This window comes from Dipodomys merriami, unplaced genomic scaffold (assembly GCF_024711535.1).
Source record: "Dipodomys merriami isolate MVZ:Mamm:240054 unplaced genomic scaffold, mDipMer1.0.p SCAF_63, whole genome shotgun sequence".
In the NCBI taxonomy this organism is placed as follows: domain Eukaryota; kingdom Metazoa; phylum Chordata; class Mammalia; order Rodentia; family Heteromyidae; genus Dipodomys; species Dipodomys merriami.
In genome coordinates, this window is record NW_027206213.1 from 7,782,005 (window position 1) to 7,803,213 (window position 21,209).

General features: G+C 40.7%; 1 protein-coding gene and 1 pseudogene across 1 annotated transcript in view; both read right to left on the bottom strand.

Annotated features, from left to right (window-relative positions):
• The window catches only part of LOC138815271 (proto-oncogene c-Rel-like), a 31,151-nt gene extending 25,069 nt beyond the window's left edge, over positions 1–6,082 (bottom strand). Inside the window, exon 1 of the mRNA XM_070004575.1 lies at positions 5,917–6,082. Coding sequence (XP_069860676.1) covers positions 5,917–5,989 — 73 coding nt within the window. The 5' untranslated portion in view covers positions 5,990–6,082. The remainder of the gene's footprint in view (positions 1–5,916) is intronic.
• A 14,208-nt stretch (positions 6,083–20,290) lies between these two features.
• Positions 20,291–20,956, bottom strand: LOC138815275 (transcription elongation factor SPT4-A-like; annotated as a pseudogene).
• Positions 20,957–21,209: the final 253 nt, after the last annotated feature.

A 21,209-nucleotide genomic window follows, 5' to 3' on the forward strand; every position in this document is an offset into this window, starting at 1 on the left:
TAGGGATTGACCTCTGGGCCTGGGCACTGTCCCTCAGCTCTTCAGCTCAAGGCAAGTGCTCTACCACTTGAGCCACAGCGCCACTTCTGGTTTTTGGGTGGTTTATTGGAGATAAGAGTCTCACGGACTTTCCTGCCCAAGTTGGCTTTGAATGGTGATCCTCAGATCTCAGCCTCCTCAGCTAAGATTATAAGCGTGAGCCACCAGCGCCCAGCAAAACTTTATTTTTTTTTTGCAGAAAATGATGAGAAAAAAAATAAGAATCAGGAATGTCTAATTATGTCAGAAAAACAGGTAATGAAACAAAAGAATGGGGAGAGGAAGGAGAGAGGAAAAAATATATCCTAGGGAAAGAGAAGAGTGTGTTCATGACAAAATTGGTTTAAGAATAACCAATGGTAGTATACAATGCTACTATTAGCAGGAGAACCCAAAGTCAGAACACTTGTAATAACAGAGATTCCATTTTATGTGTGAAAAGCAATTGATGATGTTGTTTTCCTTGCAGGAAATGATGTGATCAGATTGGCATTCCAGAATGAGAATTATAGTGACAGTGTGTCCACTGAAAAGAAAGGTGAGATGAACAGTTTAGAGACTGTAATGCATTAGTAGTTCCCTCTTCTTGGTGGAGGATGTATTTTAAGATCCCCAGTGGATGCCTCAGAAGTTTAGAGTACTGAACCCAAATATACAGTTTTTCCTATATATATATACAATTCACAAACTAGGCTTTATAATAGATTAACTATAAAAGAATAGAACAATTAGAGGTTGGGAAGGTGGCTCAGTGGTAGAGCGCTTGCCTTGCATGCATGAGGCCCTGGATTTGATTCCTCAGCACCACATAAGCAGAAAAAAAGCCAGAAGTGGCACTGTGGCTCAAGTGGTAGAGCGCTAGCCTTGAGCTGAAGAGCTGAGGGACAGCGACCAGGCCCAGAGTTCAGCCCCCACGATTGACCTCCCCCCAAAAAAAAGATTGAACAATTATAACAAAATATTATAACAAAAGGTATTTAAAACTTACTGTTTCTGGAATTTTCCATGAAACATAATTTGTTCTGTGGTTGACCACAAGTAACTAAACTGAGGAAAATGAAACTGTGTATAGATAACTGGGACTGCTTGTGATGAGAGTATGTCTAAAATATAGCAGTGATAATAGGGATCGATTACTTAAAAGACAAAACTGAAAGGTATTTGGTACCTAAACATTAGGCATCAAAGAAATATTAAAGAATCATTCATCATTTCATGGTTTCTACTTAGTTATTTCTTACTTTGTTCTTATTAGTACTGTTGCCTTTAATTTTATTCAATTTGATTTGGGCCCTTTTTATTTATAGTTCATATACTTAGATGTCCTTGTAATAGTATTTGAGAGAACATGTATTTTATTTTCAAAATCTGCTATTTTTTCAGTGACATCTTTATATGGTTGAACTAAAGGCCCAATAAATCTCTGTCCATTGCTTTTTTAAAAGTGTCTTGGTAGGAAATTGTCATAGAATGACATTAATGGGTAAGTAGATAATGCTTTTGGAGAAAGAGGATAAAAAAATGCTAGACTCATTGTCAGCATTCAAGAGAAGTAGTTAAATATTTCATTGATTATATGACACGTACTTAAACAAGATTCATGAAGTCTATAGATAAAAAAAGTAGAAAAGTAGTTGTTGAAACATTTTGAAATATACTTTTCCTTTTGCAATAGGAAAAAAGTCTCAGTCTCACTCACTAAAAACCAAGTAACAGAATTACAGCATTTATTCTAATAGTCTGCATTTTCCCCAAACTGAAATAATCTTTCCTTCTTAGAAACAACTATGTAGCAATTCTAGTTCACTTCAGTTTGGGGGACAATCACTATTTTCACTTGTTATTTATTTATTTACAGTTATTTTGATGTTTTGAAGCAGGGTCTCACTAGGTAGCTCAGACTGACCAACAACTCAGTCATCCTGCCTGTCTCCTGAGTTACTAATGTTACAGTTGTTCACATCTAGCTTTATTTGTTTTTGAAATAAAACAACTCATTTCATTTCTCCAAACCCCTTGGGGGCAGAAATTGTATTACTTATCAGTGCATTATACACAAATATTAAGTAGATAGCTACTAAGTGAATGATTTAAAAATCTATAAAGGTTGGGTGCCTGTAGCTCATGTCTGCAATCCTAGCTACTCAGGACGCTATTATCTAAGGGTCAAGATTCAAAGTCAACCCAGGTAGCAAAGTCTGTAAGACTTTTATCTCCAAATAACCTCCCAAAAAAGGCAGAGGCTGGGAAGGTGGCTCAGTGGTACAGTGCTTGTCTTGCATGAATGAGGCTCTGGGTTTGATTCCTCAGCACCACATAAGCAGAAAAAGCCGGAAGTGGTACTGTGGCTCAAGTGGTAGAGGGCTAGCCTTAGGCTGAAGAGCTGAGGGCAGTGCCAGGCCCAGAATTCAGGCCCCACAACCAACCAAAAAAAAAAAAAATTCTTTGAGCCTGGTTGATCAACTAGTAAAGCAAATATAAGAGCTCAAACCTCAGTACCACCATCACCAAAAGAAACAAACAGAATTCTAGCTAGGCGACAGTGGCTCATGCCTGTAATCCTAGCTACTCAGGAGGCTGAGATCTGAGGATTGAGGTTCAAAGCCAGCCCAGGCAGGAAAGGCCGTGAGACTTTTATCTCCAATAAACCACCAGAAAACTGGAAGTGGCACTGTGGCTCAAGTGGTAGAGGGGTTGCTTTGAGCTAAAGAGCTGAGGGACAGTGCCCAGGCTCAGAGTTCAAGCCCCACAACTGACCAAAAAAAAAAAAAAAAAAGGCAGAAGTGGAGCTGTGACTCAAATCATAGAGCATTAGCCCTGAGCCAAAAATCTCAGGGCTAGTGCCCTGGTCCTGAGTTTGAGATCCAGGAACAGCACAAAAACAAAAACAAGAAAACATACAAAGATCCTTCAAGTCAATTATTAAAAAATTAAAGGACTAAGCCAGGTACCAGTGGCTCATACCTGTAATCCTAGCTACTCAGGAAGCTGAGATCTGAGGATGGTAAGTAGAAGCCAACCAGGACAGGAAAGTCCATTAGCTACTTCTCCAATAAAAACTACTCAGAAAAAGCTGTACTGGTTTTGATGAAATATGTTTTAAAATTTAGATAATTATTTAGTGGATATGTAAGTATATCCACTAAAATATTTAAGTTATATGGCTACAAAAATAATTGTGCAGAAAATGCAGATATAATTGTGCAGAAAACACAGACAGGAGAAAACTGGGACAAAAGTAAATTCTGAGTCCTTTAAATTGTACTTAAGAAAGAACTACATATAACCAGATGTTCCTGAGAATGATTCATATGACTCCTAACTAATTCATTCTCTCATTCTCTTTAATGTTTACCATTCTAAATTTTATACCACTGTCATTTTTTGCATGTGCTACACTTAAGAAACAACATCTATGTGTGCGTGTGTGCAGTCTTTTACTTAAAAAAGAAGCCATTTGCTTTAGCTATCCATGCCTAACTTGCAGTTGTGTTGTTAAATAATAAGCTGCACTATACATACATACATTTTTCCTCCCCTTACTAGTTTTCTTGACATTCACACTAAGAAGAATTGGCTAGTAGTATGGTTTACAAAAACAATATTTTCATGAAATTTCTACTATATGACAGCAGAATCATACTAAGGAAAATATGAATAGAAATAATCTGAATTGCAAAGCATATTTCATCAAAGCCAATACTCAATACTAGTAACCTCAATGATATGTCCCATACAGTCAAATCACTGTCTTTACTGAAACAGTAAGTTTTAAATTCAGGTATAAGATATCTAATTTTACTTAAGTGGAATAGGATCATAAATGTACATGGAAAGTTATGACTGCCTATATGCACCTTTGATAGGTTTAGGAACATGAAACTTTGTCTATTATAATGAATCATGTCAAACTAGAATCAAAATGTAGTATAAAAAAGGCAATAAGAAACAGCTTAATAGCTAATCTGTGAAATACTAATTACTCTGTTAATGTACTTGAACAAAATCATCATGTCTCAGCTATTCATGGCACTAATATTTTGCTTATGAGATTGTGATCTAAGTTGCTTTTACATTATAGGTACAACTTATTCAAGGACATATACCTATTTACATACAACATGGGTCTTACATACTTGACAATCAAAATACTTTTACAAGACATCCTCATTACAAACGAATCTACACTAGACAATATATAAGTAATTAAGCAATTTTTGTCATTATTAAAGTGATGTTTCAAAACAGGATGGGAATTTATAATTCAGTAAATTTTTTTTCTGTCTAAGGTCTTTATAACTGATTAAGGAAAATATACCCTGACATCATTAAAACTTTTTTTCTATAAGTATCAAATAACTGAATTTTAATTTTAATAACTAACTATATTTTAAATAGTCCTATTTAATGTGACTCTGGAGATAATCACCTTAAAACTTCCAGTTCTACCTTCCTTTACATATTTCCCCTTCAACTTAGGAAATTATTTCTTATAATAGCACAAAATATAGTGTAAAATATGTCTTAAATTCTATCAAATTTTAAAATCATATGGCTCATAAAGTACTCTATAGAAAGGATTGTTTTGTGGAGAAAAATTATACATTACATAATGCAATATATTATGGTTCGTTAAACAGCCAGAGGCTGGCCTTATTCTTTGCCTTTTTTTTTGTGACTTTGATACAAATCTTTTTCCCATAGCCAATACATTTCCAAATATTTGAAGTCACCCGTGAATTTGTGAATTTACAACATTATCTGAAAGTCTGGAGTCATTTAAGTGGGTAAAGAGAAAGTTGAAATATTTTAAACTACACTTGTATTCTCACATGAAAACCACAGACAAACTGAAATCAAATGTCATGTGAAACACCCTAATTTCCTTTTCAGCCTACAGCAGTTCTGCTCAACCCTTTAAAGAGGTTCTTCACACTTTTTACTTCCTCTTCTCTACTCCACTGTGTTCTAAACAGGGTCACAGGCAATTGGATGGATGCGGGTTAAGCAAAAACAAGTTCCCTCTTTAGGCTCCAGGTCTGGACCTAAGGTGTCACTTGCCGGTAACGAGCCTACCACACCCTCGCCAACACCAGGGCAAGGGGCCAGCCAGCAGCTAAGTCTTCGCCGCTCACCCGCTTTAGGGGACCGGTAGCCAGCCCTACACTCAGCTGTCGGTTCAAGACTTCCTCTCTAGCCCTGTGAACGATTTCCTACACGCTGGTTTCCCAGCGAAGCCAGAGCCCTACAAAATTATTAAAGCAAAAGAAACTTACATTTAGTAATTGTGCCGTTTCGGTGATGCCCGTTGCTTTAAGCACCGAGCCCCCAAAGCATCTTTCCCCCTTAATTGCTAACGGCGGGGTCGGGAGGGGGGGAGTGGTGTGAGACTCAAAGTGTGCGCGGTAAGTTATCCAGTGCACACACACACGCACACACACGCACACACACATACCCCTGGCTAAAATACCGACGAGGATTGTTTTTATGCCAGCGTCTAACTGTCAGGACCAGAACGATCGCCATCAGCAGCAATGGATCTTAAAGGGAGGAAGCAGCCTGTGGTCCCGTAGTAGGGTCCTTCTTTCTTGGTCTAAAACTGGCAGCAGGCGACCCCTCGGCGGGGCTTTCTGCGGAGGGTCTCCGCCGTCCCAACGCCCCGAGGCCGGGGATTGATTCTCAGGCGGCGGCGGGGCACAGCGCGGCTGTGATTTCGCTCGCACACCCCGAAACGGGAACCTTCCAACTGCCGGGCGAAAGGCCCCTCAAGCCGGAACCTTCCCAACAGAGCCCCCCAAACCCAGGGCCACGAGACCCCTCCGCTCCGTCTCACCGCGGCTCCCCGGGCCCGCGGGCCTCGCGCCGCGCACCACTCACCCGAGGCCATGGCTCCGCTCTCCGCACCGCCCGGCCGGCGACTCCAAGCGTCGGGCCCCAGGCTGTCAGTCATTCAGCCGTCGGTCCGTCTGGAGGCTGGAGAGCTCTGTGTCGCCGAGCCCCCCGAGTCCTCCTGACCACCCCCCCCTCGGGCCTCCTCCTCCTTCCCGTCCTCCACTGGTTTTGCGGCTCACACCTCCCCACCCCCTGAATTCTCGCGCTCCGGTCACCGGCTTCGCCCGTCCAGAAGGCGGAGCGGACGGCCCGGCGGAAAGGGAATTTCCCGCGGCTGACGTAGGGCCGTCGCCTACCCCGAGGGCGGGGGGGGGCGGAGCCTGCCTTCGGCTAGAGCTAGCTCCCTCTGGCCCCGCCCCTATCACGCCCTGGCCACGCCCTCGGGAGTCGCAGCCGGGGGCCGCCGGGCTACCATTGAGTGCCGAGAACTCCAGAGCGCAAGGTGTGCCGGGAGCCGCGAGGTGGCGGCTGCGTGCTCGCGGAGCGGCCGCCGGCTGCTTAGAAATCCCCCTCCTCCGGGTGTTCTTCCGAGCGTGGCTTAAAGTTCAGGAGTGGTGGGAGGGTGGGGTGACGTCGGGAGGGCCGGCCGCCAGGGAGCACCTGGAGGCGGGCCGGGCGGCGGAGTGCGGCCGACCTCGGGGGAGCGAGGGAGGGCGGCCCGGGGTTTTCTGTCGGTGGTTCCCCCTCTTCCCGACTTCGCACATGCAAATCTCCGCCCTCGCGCTCGCGCTCGCGCCGTCGCCGCGCGGGGCCGGCGCGCGCCCGAGGCGGGCGTCCCGGGCGCCGGGCGGGGAGGCGGGAAGGTGGGGGTGCGCCCGGCGCCCGCGGGTCTTTGCAGATGGGAGTGTTTGCATGGGGGACCCCCGCAGTCGCAGCTCTCCACCCATCTGCCGTGCATGGCCTGGGCTTTGGTTCGCTTTACGCATTTGAGGTCCTGAAGCGTCCTCATCTCCAAAGGCCCTCGCTGCGAGTTCGTGCGTCGTGCACTGCAAGGGATGCCTGGTCGTGGGATCTGGCAGATAACCACGAGGAAATCTGCTGTAACTTCGTTTCCCTCATTGACTCGTAGGTACCTGTGAGCTTGAGCTAGCACATAGATCGGGCCGATCCGGTTAGAAGTCAGATAACGTCTCGGTCAGAATGCTGGAAAGGAAAGGCACAGTTTAAAAGTAGAGTTATCTAGCTCCATGCTTTCCCCCGACCTTTACTGCCTGAAAGTAAATATGAAAGAGGGGGAGAAGCCTGCCAGGCAAGTGTTTGAAACTGGAGGACCTCCTTGAGGAAAATCAGCCAATCCCAACAAATGTGCTTCCCAAAAGGTACAATGTAAAAAAAAAAAAAAGTATGCCACCTTTTTACTATTGGATAAACATTGAATCATGATCACAGGCCATCCAGACAAAGGCTAAGACTAGAGGTGTGAGTTGGAAGCCCCCACAAACCACTTCACCCCCTTTGTATGGCCAGGTATGTAGAATCCATTTCCTACCTGCTGAGGGCTGAACTTAGGGTCTCAAATTTGCTAGACTAGCACTGAGCTAATTTCCAGTCCCAACTTCTGTCTTGATAAAGCTATGTTTTAAATGAAAGACCTCAAGCATGTTAGCTAATAAAGTCATTTTTTAAATTTATTTTTGAAGCAGGTTCTCCTACGTAGTCCTGACTGGCCTTAGGTTGGAGTCTCTTCATCCTGAATGCTGGGATTGGCCAGTACCACCGTTCATTTGAAATACGTTGTAACATTGAAACTATAAAGGAAAGAAGGGACAGGCACTCCAGCTACTCAGGAGACTGAGATGTAAAGATCAAGATTACAAATCAGCACGGGCATGGTGGAGGTGTGGTTCAAGTGGTAGAGTACCACTCAAGTAAGAAAGTTAAGCAAAAGTGGAAGCCCAGCTGGGCACCAGTGGCTCACGCCTATAATCCGAGCTACTCAAGAGGCAGAGATCTGAGAATCTTGGTTCAAAGCCAGTCCGTGCAGGAAAGACCATGAGACTCATCTCCAACAAACCACCAGAAAGCTGTAAGTGGTGCTGTGGCTCAAGTGCTAGAACATTAGCCTTGAGCTGAAAAGCTGAGGGACAGCCCCCAGGCCCAGAGTTCACACCCGACAACCAACAACAACAAACTAGAAGTCCAGTAGCTGGTGCGCATGCATACATACACAGACACAGACACAGACACACACACACACACACACACACACACACACACACACAAGATGAAGAATGTGATGGGTGACTGAGGGGAAGGGATACTTTGAAGAAGTGACATTTGAGCAAAGTTATGATAAGAAGGAAGCATCCACAGAAAGATACAAGGAAAGAATATTCCAGTCAAAGGAACAGCAAGCACTCACTCCTAGAGATCAAAAGAGCTTTTCTAGGGACTGGAAGATGGTCAGTAGGACCACAAGCTGAATGAGGTTAAAGAGGTAAAACAGTGATCAGATCATGAAGGCCTTTGTAGGCCAGAGTATAGAAGATGGATTTAAACATGTAATTAATACATGAATACATGTTGAGATGTTTGCTGTGGTTGATGTGTGAAAATGTTAGTATATGCTAACCTGGGACAAGAGTAAAGTAAAGGCAGAGCAATTAGAAAGCTGTTGGAGTAGTGTGAGAAGTAAAAGTGGGTTGAACCAGTATTTGAGTAGAGGAGATTAGGAAAAAGATTTAGTGAAATTTAGTGAGATATTTTGGTGACAGAGTTAAGAACTACTTTATGAGACTGAAAAAGATGAGAAGAAATAACTTTAGATTTGTCAAAATGGAAGTCATTAAACTGGATGTGGTTATTAATGCCTGTAATTCCAGCACCAGGAGGCTGAGGCAGGAAGATCTCAAGTTTGAGGCCCACCTAGGCTCCATAAGATCTTTAGTGATCTTATAAAATCTATGTTATTAAAACAGTGGTGATGAAAGCTGAATTGAAGAATAATATATATTTACATGCAGCTTATCTGAAGAGTGGCAAAAAAACACATAGAAATTAGGCAGTTGCTTAAGGAGGATGTGAATTTGTGTTATGCTAAGGGCTATCATTATCTCTAATAGCCCCAATCTCAACAGGTTAACACGAAGGTTATCATTTGAGTCATAGGCCAATGCAGATTGGATGGCTCTTCTCCATTGGTGACCCAGGTGCCCTTCACATTATGTCACCAATCTTTAACACCATTAGAGCTGCCTTGCAAAAAGAAAAATCACAAAGGTGTGATTTGTCTAGGCCAGGGTAAGAAGTGGAGTATGTTACTTCTGGATGTACTCTACTGCTTACAGGATCTCTATAGAGAGAAATACAATTTGAGAAGTCAATTCAGCTTTGTGCCCAGGAAGAAGTAACAAAAACAGATAACAATATATGAGCACCCAAGAAGCTGAGGCAGGAGGACCCTAAATTTGAGCCAGCCTGGATTATTATATATTGAGACCCTGTCTCAAAAACAACAAAAGCCAGCCGGGCGCTGGTGGCTCACGCCTGTAATCCTAGCTACTCAGGAGGCTGAGATCTGAGGATCGCGGTTCAAAGCCAGCCCGGGCAGGAGAGACCGTGAGACTCCTATCTCCAATAAACCACCAGAAAACCGGAAGTGGCGCTGTAGCTCAAGTGGTAGAGCGCTCGCCTTGAGCTGAAGAGCTGAGGGACAGCGCCCAGGCCCAGAGTTCAAGCCCCACGACCGACAAAAAAAAAAAAAAAAAAAAAAAAAAGCCTACTATCAGTAAGTACTAGCAGTCTCTATCACAGAAGTTCTAGACACCTCCAGCGGGACACCCATAGGCATCCCACTTAAACCATCTTTTCTGCAATATTTTCGATTCCTCTCAAGTTCTCTATACTATTGCAGTCTATCCAGACACAGGCTTTCATTTTCTCTTACCATCCCTTGCCTGCTTCACAAACATCCAGCTACCATACCCTGTTGATCTTACCAAATAGGAATCCTTCTTTATTTATTTTTGTGCTGGGGATTAAAAATAGAGTTATTAGCAACAGAGCACAGACAAACAGCTACTATGTATTTTTTAAATGTTAATGTCATTAGTTATCAGGGAAATATACATAAACCACAAGGAGGAATAGCAGTACCTCCATCGGGATGGCTAAAGTTAAAAGGCAAGGGTGGTTGGTAATGATATGGAACAAGTGTAATTCTCTTAATATTTTTTGTGGGAGTATAATTTGGGACAACAATCATGGAAAACAAATTTTATTGAAGATAAATATACATATGCTGTTATCCATATATTATCCAACAGAAATGAATGCTTGTGTCCACCAAAAGATTGTCAAGAATATTGAGGCCATCTTTATTTAAATTGCCTCTAAGTTGGAAACAAGTTCAATAATTATCAACAGTAAAATGTATAAGTTTATACCATGGATTTCTCCCCAATAAGGAAAAAGAATGCACTATTGCCATACAATGATATAGAGGAGCCTCATAACTATACTGGTAAGTGAAAAGGTTGTATGCAAAAGAATATCTATGGGATAAATCTATTTATATCTAGTTTACACCAGATAAAGCTAGATCTTATAAAGGAGTTCAGAATATTGAGTACCTTTTAGGGTGGCTGTTTACTGGAAGCATTCCTGAGTTGCTGGGAAATTTTTTTTTTTTTTTTGTCCAGTTGTGGGGCCCGAACTCTGGGCCTAGGCGCTGTACCTCCGCTCTTCAGCTCAAGGCTAGCACTCTACCACTAGGAGCCACGGCACCACTTCCAGCTTTTTTCTTTTTGCTTATGTGGTGCTGAAGAATCGAACTCAGGGCCTCAGGCATGCAAGGCAAGCGCTCTACCACTGAGCCACCTTCCCAGTCCCGCTGGGAATGTTATCTTGGGTGGTGAGTTACAAAGACTACACTCCACCAAATTTGTCAAGTTCCTCTGAGCCTTCTTCTCAACTTAGTTCACCTTGGGCCTGTGACAATTTTTACAACTTCTACTTTGAGTACAAATGATTTAGTTTAAGTTCCTTCCTAGGAAAGCTCAAGGCTGCCAGACTGATGTCTCCTCTCTATTCTTAGCACATGGATTTTCCGCCAGTGCAGAGTGCCCCAGTTAGGGAGTCTGCTTCTTCCCTGGGCAATATAATAGCTTGCAGAACTTCAATCTTCCTGTTTACCTCACCGAATTATAGGAAGCTGGTCATGTACCTGGCTCACCCAGTCTACTACTGAGATGAATGCAGCCACCTGCTTGTTCCCAGCAGCTTGTGCAGCTTCTGGCTGCATATAGCAGATGCTCAATATTAGTTGAAGGAATTAATCTGACAACAGATCAATACCTTTGTTCCTCAAGGATGATTGGGTTGTCAAATGCCCCACCATATTTTGGTTTTTAATGTCTGGTAGATTGTATACCTTATGTTTAAATGGTTCTTGTGAGCTTAAGGGAGACTATCATGTTTGATTTTATTCTTGAACTTTGTTGTAATTGCATATATTCAGTTTACATGACATATTTTTCTTTTGTTCCTTCACCAAAAACAATCTTGTGGAACAATTTCACCTTTTCTCTCTCACAGTTTTCTGGATCATAGAGCTAGAAAACATCCACTTACTAATCAGATTTGTTACTTTCTTGAAAGATTGCTGCATTATTTCAAAAAGAATTTCAGGCAGTGCACAGCTGGTTCATGCTTGTAATACTAGGTACTCTGGAGACTGAGATAAAGGATCATGGTTCAAAGCCAGCCCAGGTAGGAAAGTCCATGAGACTCTTACCTCCAATTCACCACCAAAAAGAACAGGAAATAGGGCTATCGCTCAAGTGGTAGAGTACTAGCTTTCAGCAACAAAAAGCTCAGGGAAAGCACTCATGCCCTGAGTTCAAGCCCCAGACTGGCACAGGAAATAAAATACAAAGAAAGAGGGAAAAAGGAGTTTATACAAGGCTTGTATCAAGACCACTTAATCAGGTCAGCGTCACTGTTTTACAGCCTATGTGTGGAACATACATTTTACTTGCCTGAGATGAAATTCATAATCTTTCTTACATGTGCATTTTCAAATCAATAAAATAACAGTGGTAGCAAGAGGAAATAAAAAGAAGGCAATTTATAAAAAATAACATGGGCTTACTATGTGAATACTTGGGCATGTCTACACTAAGAGACATAATGAAGTTGTCAGATATATTCATTTTACATGAAATAACAGTGATGTAGTTGGTTGTGTTGGTGAACTGTCAGTGTTGTGATTTTTTTGCCTATGATAAAACTTTTGAATTAAATATTCCTTCAATTTATGCAGAATTTGCATCCCTGGAAAATCCAGTGTATATGAAACACAAAAAATGTGTCATCTTTATCTGTAAAAGGGGTTTATGTTCCAGGTTTCTATTATTATAAAGGATTTTTGGCCTACATGATTGGGGATGAGACATTGGAAAGTCTTGCTGTGTTGGACTGTCCCTTGAAAGGCATCTGACATACCTCAGTTATAAATGCTAGGGATACACAAATCATCATGGCAATCGATAATTTGGTGTGATTTGACATTAGTTCTTAAATTTTGATGGACATAATCACTTTGGAAGCTGGTTGGAGATACAGATTCCTTGATCCCACTCTCAGAAATTTGGAGTCCTCTAGGACTTCTTGAATACTTTAGGAGTCCTGTCACTACAAACTCACCTCGGCAACCTTTACTTCTGGCTAGACCATGCACATTACCACACCAGAGAATCACAACCTAGTAGTTGTTCAATGGCTTTCCATCTCCCAACTTCCCTTAAGTAGAGCTGTTTCACTCCCAAGCAAGATTTAAGATGGGGGTGGGCAGGGAAGGAATGGAGCTGCTTTTTTTTTTTCTTTGCTTCAGGCTAAAAAGAATACAGGTCCTAGAGGGCAATGTCCTAGAGGTTGTAACTGAGAAATAAGATGGAAGGTACCTGATTTCTTAGAGCAAATAGAACACAGATAATTGATATCTTTTTGAGCCATTTGTTATAGCAGAGAATATTAATTAATATGGGTCTATACTAGTAAGCAGCGTAGTAAGGTTAAAGTATGGTGATAGAAGGGTTAGAATGCCATATGGAATATTTAGTGTATCTCACTATCAGGCAATGGAGAAAATATGGCAAGTTCTTAAACTAGAGAGCGCAGTAGTGGAGGGTGTGCTTGAGACTGGTAGCAGATAAAGCCTCAACTCAGAAGTCATTATAGTGAAACAAATGGGAGTCTCAAACAGACAAGGCTACTGAGCATAAAAATGAAGTGGAAGAAAAACATCCAAGAAAATTAGAAAAAGAAGTTATAGGCCTTGGTGACCAACTGAATTTAGGCAATTAAGAACAAGGAATCAAAGACAAATCTGCTGCTTGTCAGAAATACACAGATATAGCAGTAATCTGTCAAGAAAGCAAACACATATAATTTTAAAAAATAAATTAAAGTGTGGCATCAGACCAAGATACCATCAGTCTTGTCTATTTTCCCTCCTATTCAGCATGAGTACATGTGTCATCATTTGGCTTTGAGTTTTAGGGGAAAGGTACAGTCTCTAAAGTAAGTACCATAGCTTTCCGGAAATCTGTCCCACTCACCTATTTTATGAGGAACTGAAACCTGGGCTACTGAACTCCCAGAGAAATAAAACCTTACTACACACAAACTCAAAATGTAGTCAAAAATATTCTTAAAAATCTTTTTTTAGTCTATGTATGTATATTGTGTAGGCCTTATAGAATTATATGATACTTTTGTGTTTATAGCACTGCTTGGAAGTATGGTGGTAATTAGCTTAATTTCTGTACCAGGAAGTAATTCTGATGTCTCAAAAACATGAAATCCAAATTATTTGCTCAGATTAGAATTAGTGTTTTTCAGAACTGTTAGTGAAGTCATCTGTACCTTAATGCCATATGTCTCTGGAGTGTCAAAAGGATAAGAGGATACTTGAATTTTAAGGTTGAAAAGAACTGTTGCTATGTGGTAACATGGCAAAATTAGAAAGAGGCAATTATCAAGTGTGACTGTGACTATAAAATGTGTAATAAGATTTACATGAGGATGGATTCTAAATCATGTCTCTTGGATATTTTTGGCGTAGGATTGGGAATGAGGTCATTTTCGTTGACTCATTTTTTTCTGCTTGCTGTGCTCAAGTAATAGCAAAAGAACCAAATCAAAGCCTGCGTATGAAGGAGCTATGTAAGGAAATCTATACACACATTACTCATGCATGCACATAGTGTTACTGAAGTAGAATGATGTAGTGAAGGCGAGTTATAAATGACTTCAATCCTCCTTTCACATTTTGCATGTGTTATTTTTTAGGTTATAATTTTTCTAAAAGTCAAGGACTTAAAATGTTATTAAAGAACTTAGTAACTGGTTGTTGCAGCTTACTTTGTGATAGGAATCCATGGTTTGGGTCCTTGTCTTAGTAGAGTTGCTATTACAGCTCTCATCATTATTAACACTGTAGGCAGCAGTTGAGCTTTCTAACTTTTATTGTCTTATTTTTGTGGGACTGGGAACCAAACCTAGGAGATAGTTTGCTTTGAATATAACTAGTAGGTGAAAGTTGTGCTTCTCTTCAGTTTCAGCTGTTAACATAGCTAAATATAGGCCTTTTTTAAAAAAGCAATAACTTAGAGGTTTCAACTTTCTACCCACAACTTTCTATTTTTCCAATTTTCCACTCCATCATCACATAGAATCTTTAGCATGATTAGGACATTGAAGTCTGGGAATCTAGGATATCTAATCTCCAGCCAGCTTCCTTTTTATAGAGCTTAGTAGAAACTTACATTGTTTTTGTTTTTTGTTTGATGTTTATTTTTTGTTGCTTTTTGGTGCCAGTCCTAGGGCTTGAACTCAGGGCCTGGATACTCTGATCTTCAAATATATTAAACCTAATTTAGTATACTTTTGATGAAGTATTTTCCAAATACTTCAAACATATTTCAGATATTTCAAACATATACAACTTTGTCTATATTTATTACTGTATAAAGTGTTCATACAAATGATAAGATTATACTAATTGCTGTACTTATTTTGAATACATTTTTATTATAGTAACTTTATATCTGTTATGTAATGAGTATATAAATGAACAAAGCAATACATAATTTTTGAATTAATAATGACTATTTTCTTGCTATATATGAAGAATACAAAGGAAAAACAATGTACAAGAATCAAGGATCTTACTGTCTGCCTAGGATATAGACCTGCCATTTCAATATGAGATAATTAATGCAGAAATAAATGAAACAGAACACAATGAACCATGGGTTTTTATTTTTGCTTTATGGAGCCCAGGAAATTTGACCTTCTGTCTATATTATATGTCATGTTGTCACTTAAGCCTCAAAAAGGATTTTTCATTCCCAAAGTCTTGTTGCGTCCATCATGAATATAATTCCTAGACACTGTGGGTCTAATTCCTTCCTCCAATGTGGCTGCAGACAATCAAATTCATGGTAGCAACACAGACTACCTTATTTCCTCTTGCCTTCCCAGTTGTCTCTTACACATCTCTTATACCAGAATTTTTTCACCTTTCTGTAACCATAAAACAAAATTCTCCATACAATTAACTCATGTTGGAAGAGGTGAGGCGTACTAAAAGCATTTAGCTCCATTTTCCTAGGATGTTACCCTAGCAGAAACTCCCTGAATTCATGAAAGCTCAACCTTTTCAACATGTGGAGCATGAATTAGGAGAAGTGCAAGTCTAGAGTGAGATTGACTAATAGGGAAAACAGTTGTAATAATAGTAGGGAAAGATATTTCTCAAATTAATATTTGGGAGACAAGGTAAAGAGAATTTCTGAATTTCTTTAAGCAGTTGTATTAACTGCGATGCTATCCAGTGATGGAGGAATTCCAGAAGTGGAGAATCTCAGCTTTTGTATGGGAATAAGTCCAAACATTAGTCCAACAATGCTAATCTCATTATTGAACCACAGCTTGGTTGGTATTGAAAATGTCTCAGGATGGGGGGTCCTCTAAGAACAGGACACCAAGGCAAAAATAACAACTCAGCAAGGCAGAGTTTACTTCTGCAGAAGGGTATGCACTAACAAGAAGTCAATTAAGCAAAAATTTGAGTGGGCCATCTACCCAGGTTTTATCACTAGTTTACTGCCCTTCGTTCAGATTGGTCACAGGTTCACAATCTTGTATAATTGACTAGTTTGAAAAGAGCCAAAAGTTTACCCAAGTAATCAACCAAAACCAGAACATCTGGCCAAAACTTGTTGTAAAAACAGTTCTTACTCAGCTGGCACTTTACCACTTGAACCATGGCGCCAGCCCCTAGAAAACAATTTTTATTACAAGATTTGGCTTAAAGAGCTTCTTGTAAGATAGCAGTGACACTTAAAATGTCAAACAACCACTTTGTCAGAAAAGATTCTAACTCCTACAGTTGGTTTTAGAATGGACATAAGAAGCCAGGTACCAGTGGCTCATGTCTGTAATCCTATCTACTCAAGAGGCTGAGATCTGAGGATCATGGTTCAAAGCCAGCCCAGGCAGGAAAGTTCATGAGACTCTTATCTCCAATAAGCCACCAGAAAACCGAAAGTGGCGCTGTTGCTCAAAGTGGTAGAGAGCTAGCCTTGAGCTGAAGAGCGGAGGGACAGCACCCAGACCCAGAGTTCAAGCCCCACAACTGACAAAAAAAAAAAAAAAAAAAAGAATGGACATAAGTTACACAAGGGGAAATTTGCTGTGGAGTTTTGGGAATAGGTTTTTGCTATGGTTTGTGTTGAAAACCTAATCTCCATTGTGATTATACTAAGAAGTGGAGTTTTCTGAGGTAATGAAGTCCTGAAGTCCTGAAGTAAAGGGATTAGAGCCCTTTTGAAAGGAGTTGAGGTTGAAGGGGGAACATTTTTTATGTTTTTGCCAGTTTGCCTTCGGCCATGTGTTGATGCAGCAATACTGCCCTTAATCAGGTATTGGTGTTCAGAAATGTTAGAAAACAGAAAACTGTCAAATGTTCTGTTATAATAGCACAGATTAAAAGGGCTTTTTTCACTCATTAAAAAGAGACACCCAGTAACTCAATGGATTTCTCTGTGTCTGCATGTGACAAGTAAACTATAGAAGGTATTTTAAGATCATAAATGAAAAATAAAACCAATATGCAGAAAGTGTTAGAATAGGAAGATCTAGAAGGAATCTGACTCTTTGATAGTTATGGTTAGCTGCTGAATTGGAACAATCACACCTGAGACTTTTCGTTGTTGGAAACAGATGAGGCTCCTATTATGTGCAACCCAAAATACCTTAAGAGATACAGGCTTACCCAGAGAAACTTCTGGCCAAGCCTGTTGATCATTTGGATTGAAGACCTTTGAGACTGAATCCTTCTTGGTCCAACCAATGGCTCAGAGCAATTTACCATGAAAGAGTAAACTGACAGAGCTGAATGTTTTGAAAATTATCTCCACTAAAATAATAGTTTTTAAATTTCCATTTTAGTTCTATCAATATTAAGACATGGAATTTTAATTTTTACTTCCTGCATATAACTTAACAGTTATTGTGTGCCTATTCTTGCTCAAGACGGCTGTCATATTCAGCAATAGAATAGGACCTAGGTCATGAGAGAAGTTTACAGCTTTGTCAAAGCCCATTGACAGAGCACAGGAAATAAAACTCAACCAAACAGGAAGTAGGCAGAATAGAATAGAGCAGCAGGAAATATTTGTGTCTCACGTAAGATTGTCTATCTATAGAACACAAGAACCAACAAAACAATTAGGGCTAAAAGCTTTAATTTGTAAATATTTAAAGAGGATCACAAATAGAGGGGAAATGAACAAGGAAGTAAAGGGAAGAGAAATAATGTCCTTACCAGAACAATTATTGCATAGACTAAAGAATGTTGTCTGCACAGGTAGCGGTAGTTTTAACATATTTCTGCAAATTCCTTGACCATCCTCCCATGAAGAGGGAGGATCTCTGGCCCCTCCCTTTGAATCTGGGCCAAACCATAGTGACTACTTGATCTGTAAAGTATGGCAGATGTCATGCTAGGTTAATTTCCAGGTTGTGTCAAAAGTAATATAGATTCTCCTTGGTTATCTGGATCCTGCATTAGACCCTTTAGCTACTGTGTAAGAAACATTACTGCCCTGAGCCCACCTGCTCAAAAAAAGCAGAAATAATCTATGTAGCATTACAGACCACATAGAGAGTATCCCACCTGTAAAAAAAGAGATGCCTAACTATCCTAAGCTCTCGTAGGTCGATTTTTTGTCTCCTACTACTGTCTGATTGCAATTACATGAGAGATCCTAGAGCAGAGCCACCCAATAGGGGATCTTCCTGAATTCCTGACCTACAGAAACCATAAGAGATCACAAAATGATTGTTATTTTTAACTAATAAACGTTGGATATTTGTTAAGAAACAGTAATTAACCAGGACTATAGATAAGGTGATGTAAATGCTATGGTTCTTTGTTAAGTTGGGAAAGAACTCAAAGGCCCAAGGGATGTCATTATACCCAATTACTATTTCAATCAAGGTGGTGTTTCCAGTCAAGGGACTTGTTACCAAAAATAAACGCAAATAAATAATTGGTTATGTCCAATAAAGTTTTAAAAACTCTTGATCTCAGTATCTCAAAGAACCTATCTAAGAGGGAAAAAACGTTCATTGTAAAAGAATACAACAGGTAAAACAAAATGTAAATATTATGCCCTATTTCTCAAGAGAAATCTGTATAAGTAATTTTCTTTTTACCAATAAACTGAGTACTAGATATGGCTCCCTGGCTGTATTTCCTTTCCAAAATTTTAAATGATTGAACATTGTGAGACCTACAAGGTAGTACCTAGCTCATAGGGACCTTAAATAAGTTTATGGTTTTTGAGGTCCTGAGCTGTTACTTTTGTATAGTGCTCAATCCAAAGTGGCTGCACATACCTGCTGCCAAGTGCCTTGCAAAAGAAAAGAAATCTTTTTTTTTTTTTTGTTGGTTGTGGGGCTTGAACTCTGGGCCTGGGTGCTGTCCCTCAGCTCTTCAGCTCAAGGCGAGCCCTCTACCACTTGAGCTACAGCGCTACTTTCGGTTTTCTGGTGGTTTGTTGGAGATAGGAGTCTCATGGTCTCTCCTGCCCTGGCTGGCTTTGAACCTCGATCCTCAGATCTCAGCCTCCTGAGTAGCTAGGATTACAGGCGTGAGCCACCAGCGCCCGGCAAGAAAAGAAATCATTGAATGGGGGCTCTTTGTCCTGAGCAATGGGAGAAAGATGTCTTAGACAAGAGAGTTTAATAAAACTGGTGCTACATCCCAATGAACCCTCCTAGCACATGCTTGTGATCTCAGCCACTCAGGAGGCAAAGGCAGAAAAATCAGAGTTTGAGGCCAGCCTGGACAAAGTTTGCAAGGTCCTATCTCAAAAACAAAATACAAACCAAAGGGCTAGATATGTGGCTCAAGTGGTAGAATGTTTGTCTAGCCCATGAGAGGCCCCGGACAGATCTTCAGTCCTGAAAACAAAACAACAACAACAAAAGGCCTAATCTTTTGCAAGACAAATCTTTTAGTCTGTATTAGTAATGTAAGTAAACATTCAAACAACATGGAAAGACTTGATTCCTGTGCACCTTATAACTCCTGATGTGTAGTTTGGAGCATTTCACTATGAAATCAGAAGAGTTCACTGGGCTATCTGTCAGCCCAGGGAACATCCTGAAATATTCCCAGAGTAAAAGTAACCTCACAGCATCTGCTGTGTTGAAGATGGTGATGCTTGTCTCCTCCACAATGACCTTGGGAAGAATGTCCTTTGCTGTGAGTACTGGTGCGTTTGTGACTGCATATTGTTGCAATCACCTGTCAAGGAATATCTGCAGGACAGGATACAACACACCAAGAAGCACATCACAGAGCAAATAGAAGAGACAAAGGGGGACTATATAGTGGAATATATAATACTATATAACAAGTTATAGAAAAGTATTGCACTTTAGCCCTCTGGAGACTTTGGGACAAAAACAAATGCTTTTAAATAGTTATTATTAGTTGCTGAAAGATGCTAGTTCTCTGAGAGTTAAAGAACTAAGGTACCTTCTTTTCATTATTACTTGGAAATTCCCTGGCTAAATTAGAAAATGATGCTTAGCTTTCTCTAGAGAAGAGTTCAGCAAACTTTTTCCATGAAGGTCCCATAGAAAATATTTCAGAGTTTGCCAGCAAATAGGCAGAATTGTGACTATTCTATTTACTATAGATAAGGGTTCATATAACAAGAAAGAACACATTTTTTATGGCTTTAAGAATTTTCCAACAGTTTATGTTTATTGGCATTTGACCCATGGGCAAGCATACAGCAAGCCCTTCAACAAGTAGAAAAACCAGTACCTTCCTTCAATTGAGGTCATGAGAATCCACCTTCCCACTCTACCAGTAGTCTACCGCCCAAGGACAGGATCTGCTATCCTTTGAACAGTCTGATGATTCTCAGAGTTTTAGAGCAGGGATTTTGAAGTTCTGTCTGTTCAAATTCCGTAACAAAAACAAAGCAGAGGCAGAAGGTGGACAGCAAAGATGTCGGCAGTCCTGCATCTTGCTAGGTCTTTAGGATTTGTAGGCCACTCCTTGACTTTTTAGCTCCCGTACAATTCCTTGGGGCAGGCGACCAGTGACTGACACGGTATATACACCGGGCTTCAAGTTACTAACTCGCTGCCACTTGAAGACCTAGCTGTCCTCTGGACTCATCATTGCAATGATTCCATCAAAGGAAGAGCTGGTGCAGTCATATACCATTTCTCTGTTACCCTTCATTTGTAGATATGCATCACAATGATCACATCCATCGTATTCAAACTGGTCTATAGTCTTGACCAGCGAACACAGCAGACATGCCCGCAGATGCCGCAGATCCTTCGGCACTGTCTCCAGGGTCATCTTCGGGGAAGGGACAAACAGCTGGAGACTGAGTCACAGCTTCCACACCGCCGGAAGTAAACAGCCAATTACCAGAACACATTTTTGTTGTGATTTTTTGTATTGTAAAGATACTGTACAGAGGGGTTACAGTTACATGATAAGGCCATGAGTACATTTCTTATTGAGCATTGTTACCCCTTCTTTTGTTTTTCCCCTACCATCCCTTCCCTCTCCACCTCCTCGACTCCTCCCTTCCCCCCCACCCCAAGTTGTAAAGTTCGTTTTCAACATAGTGTCTTGTAGGTCTCATTATTACTATGGGTCAACCTGTATCCTTGTTTCAGCCTTTTGTTATTTCCCTTCCCCTCCCTCAATTAGAAAAATGTATATACAAGAT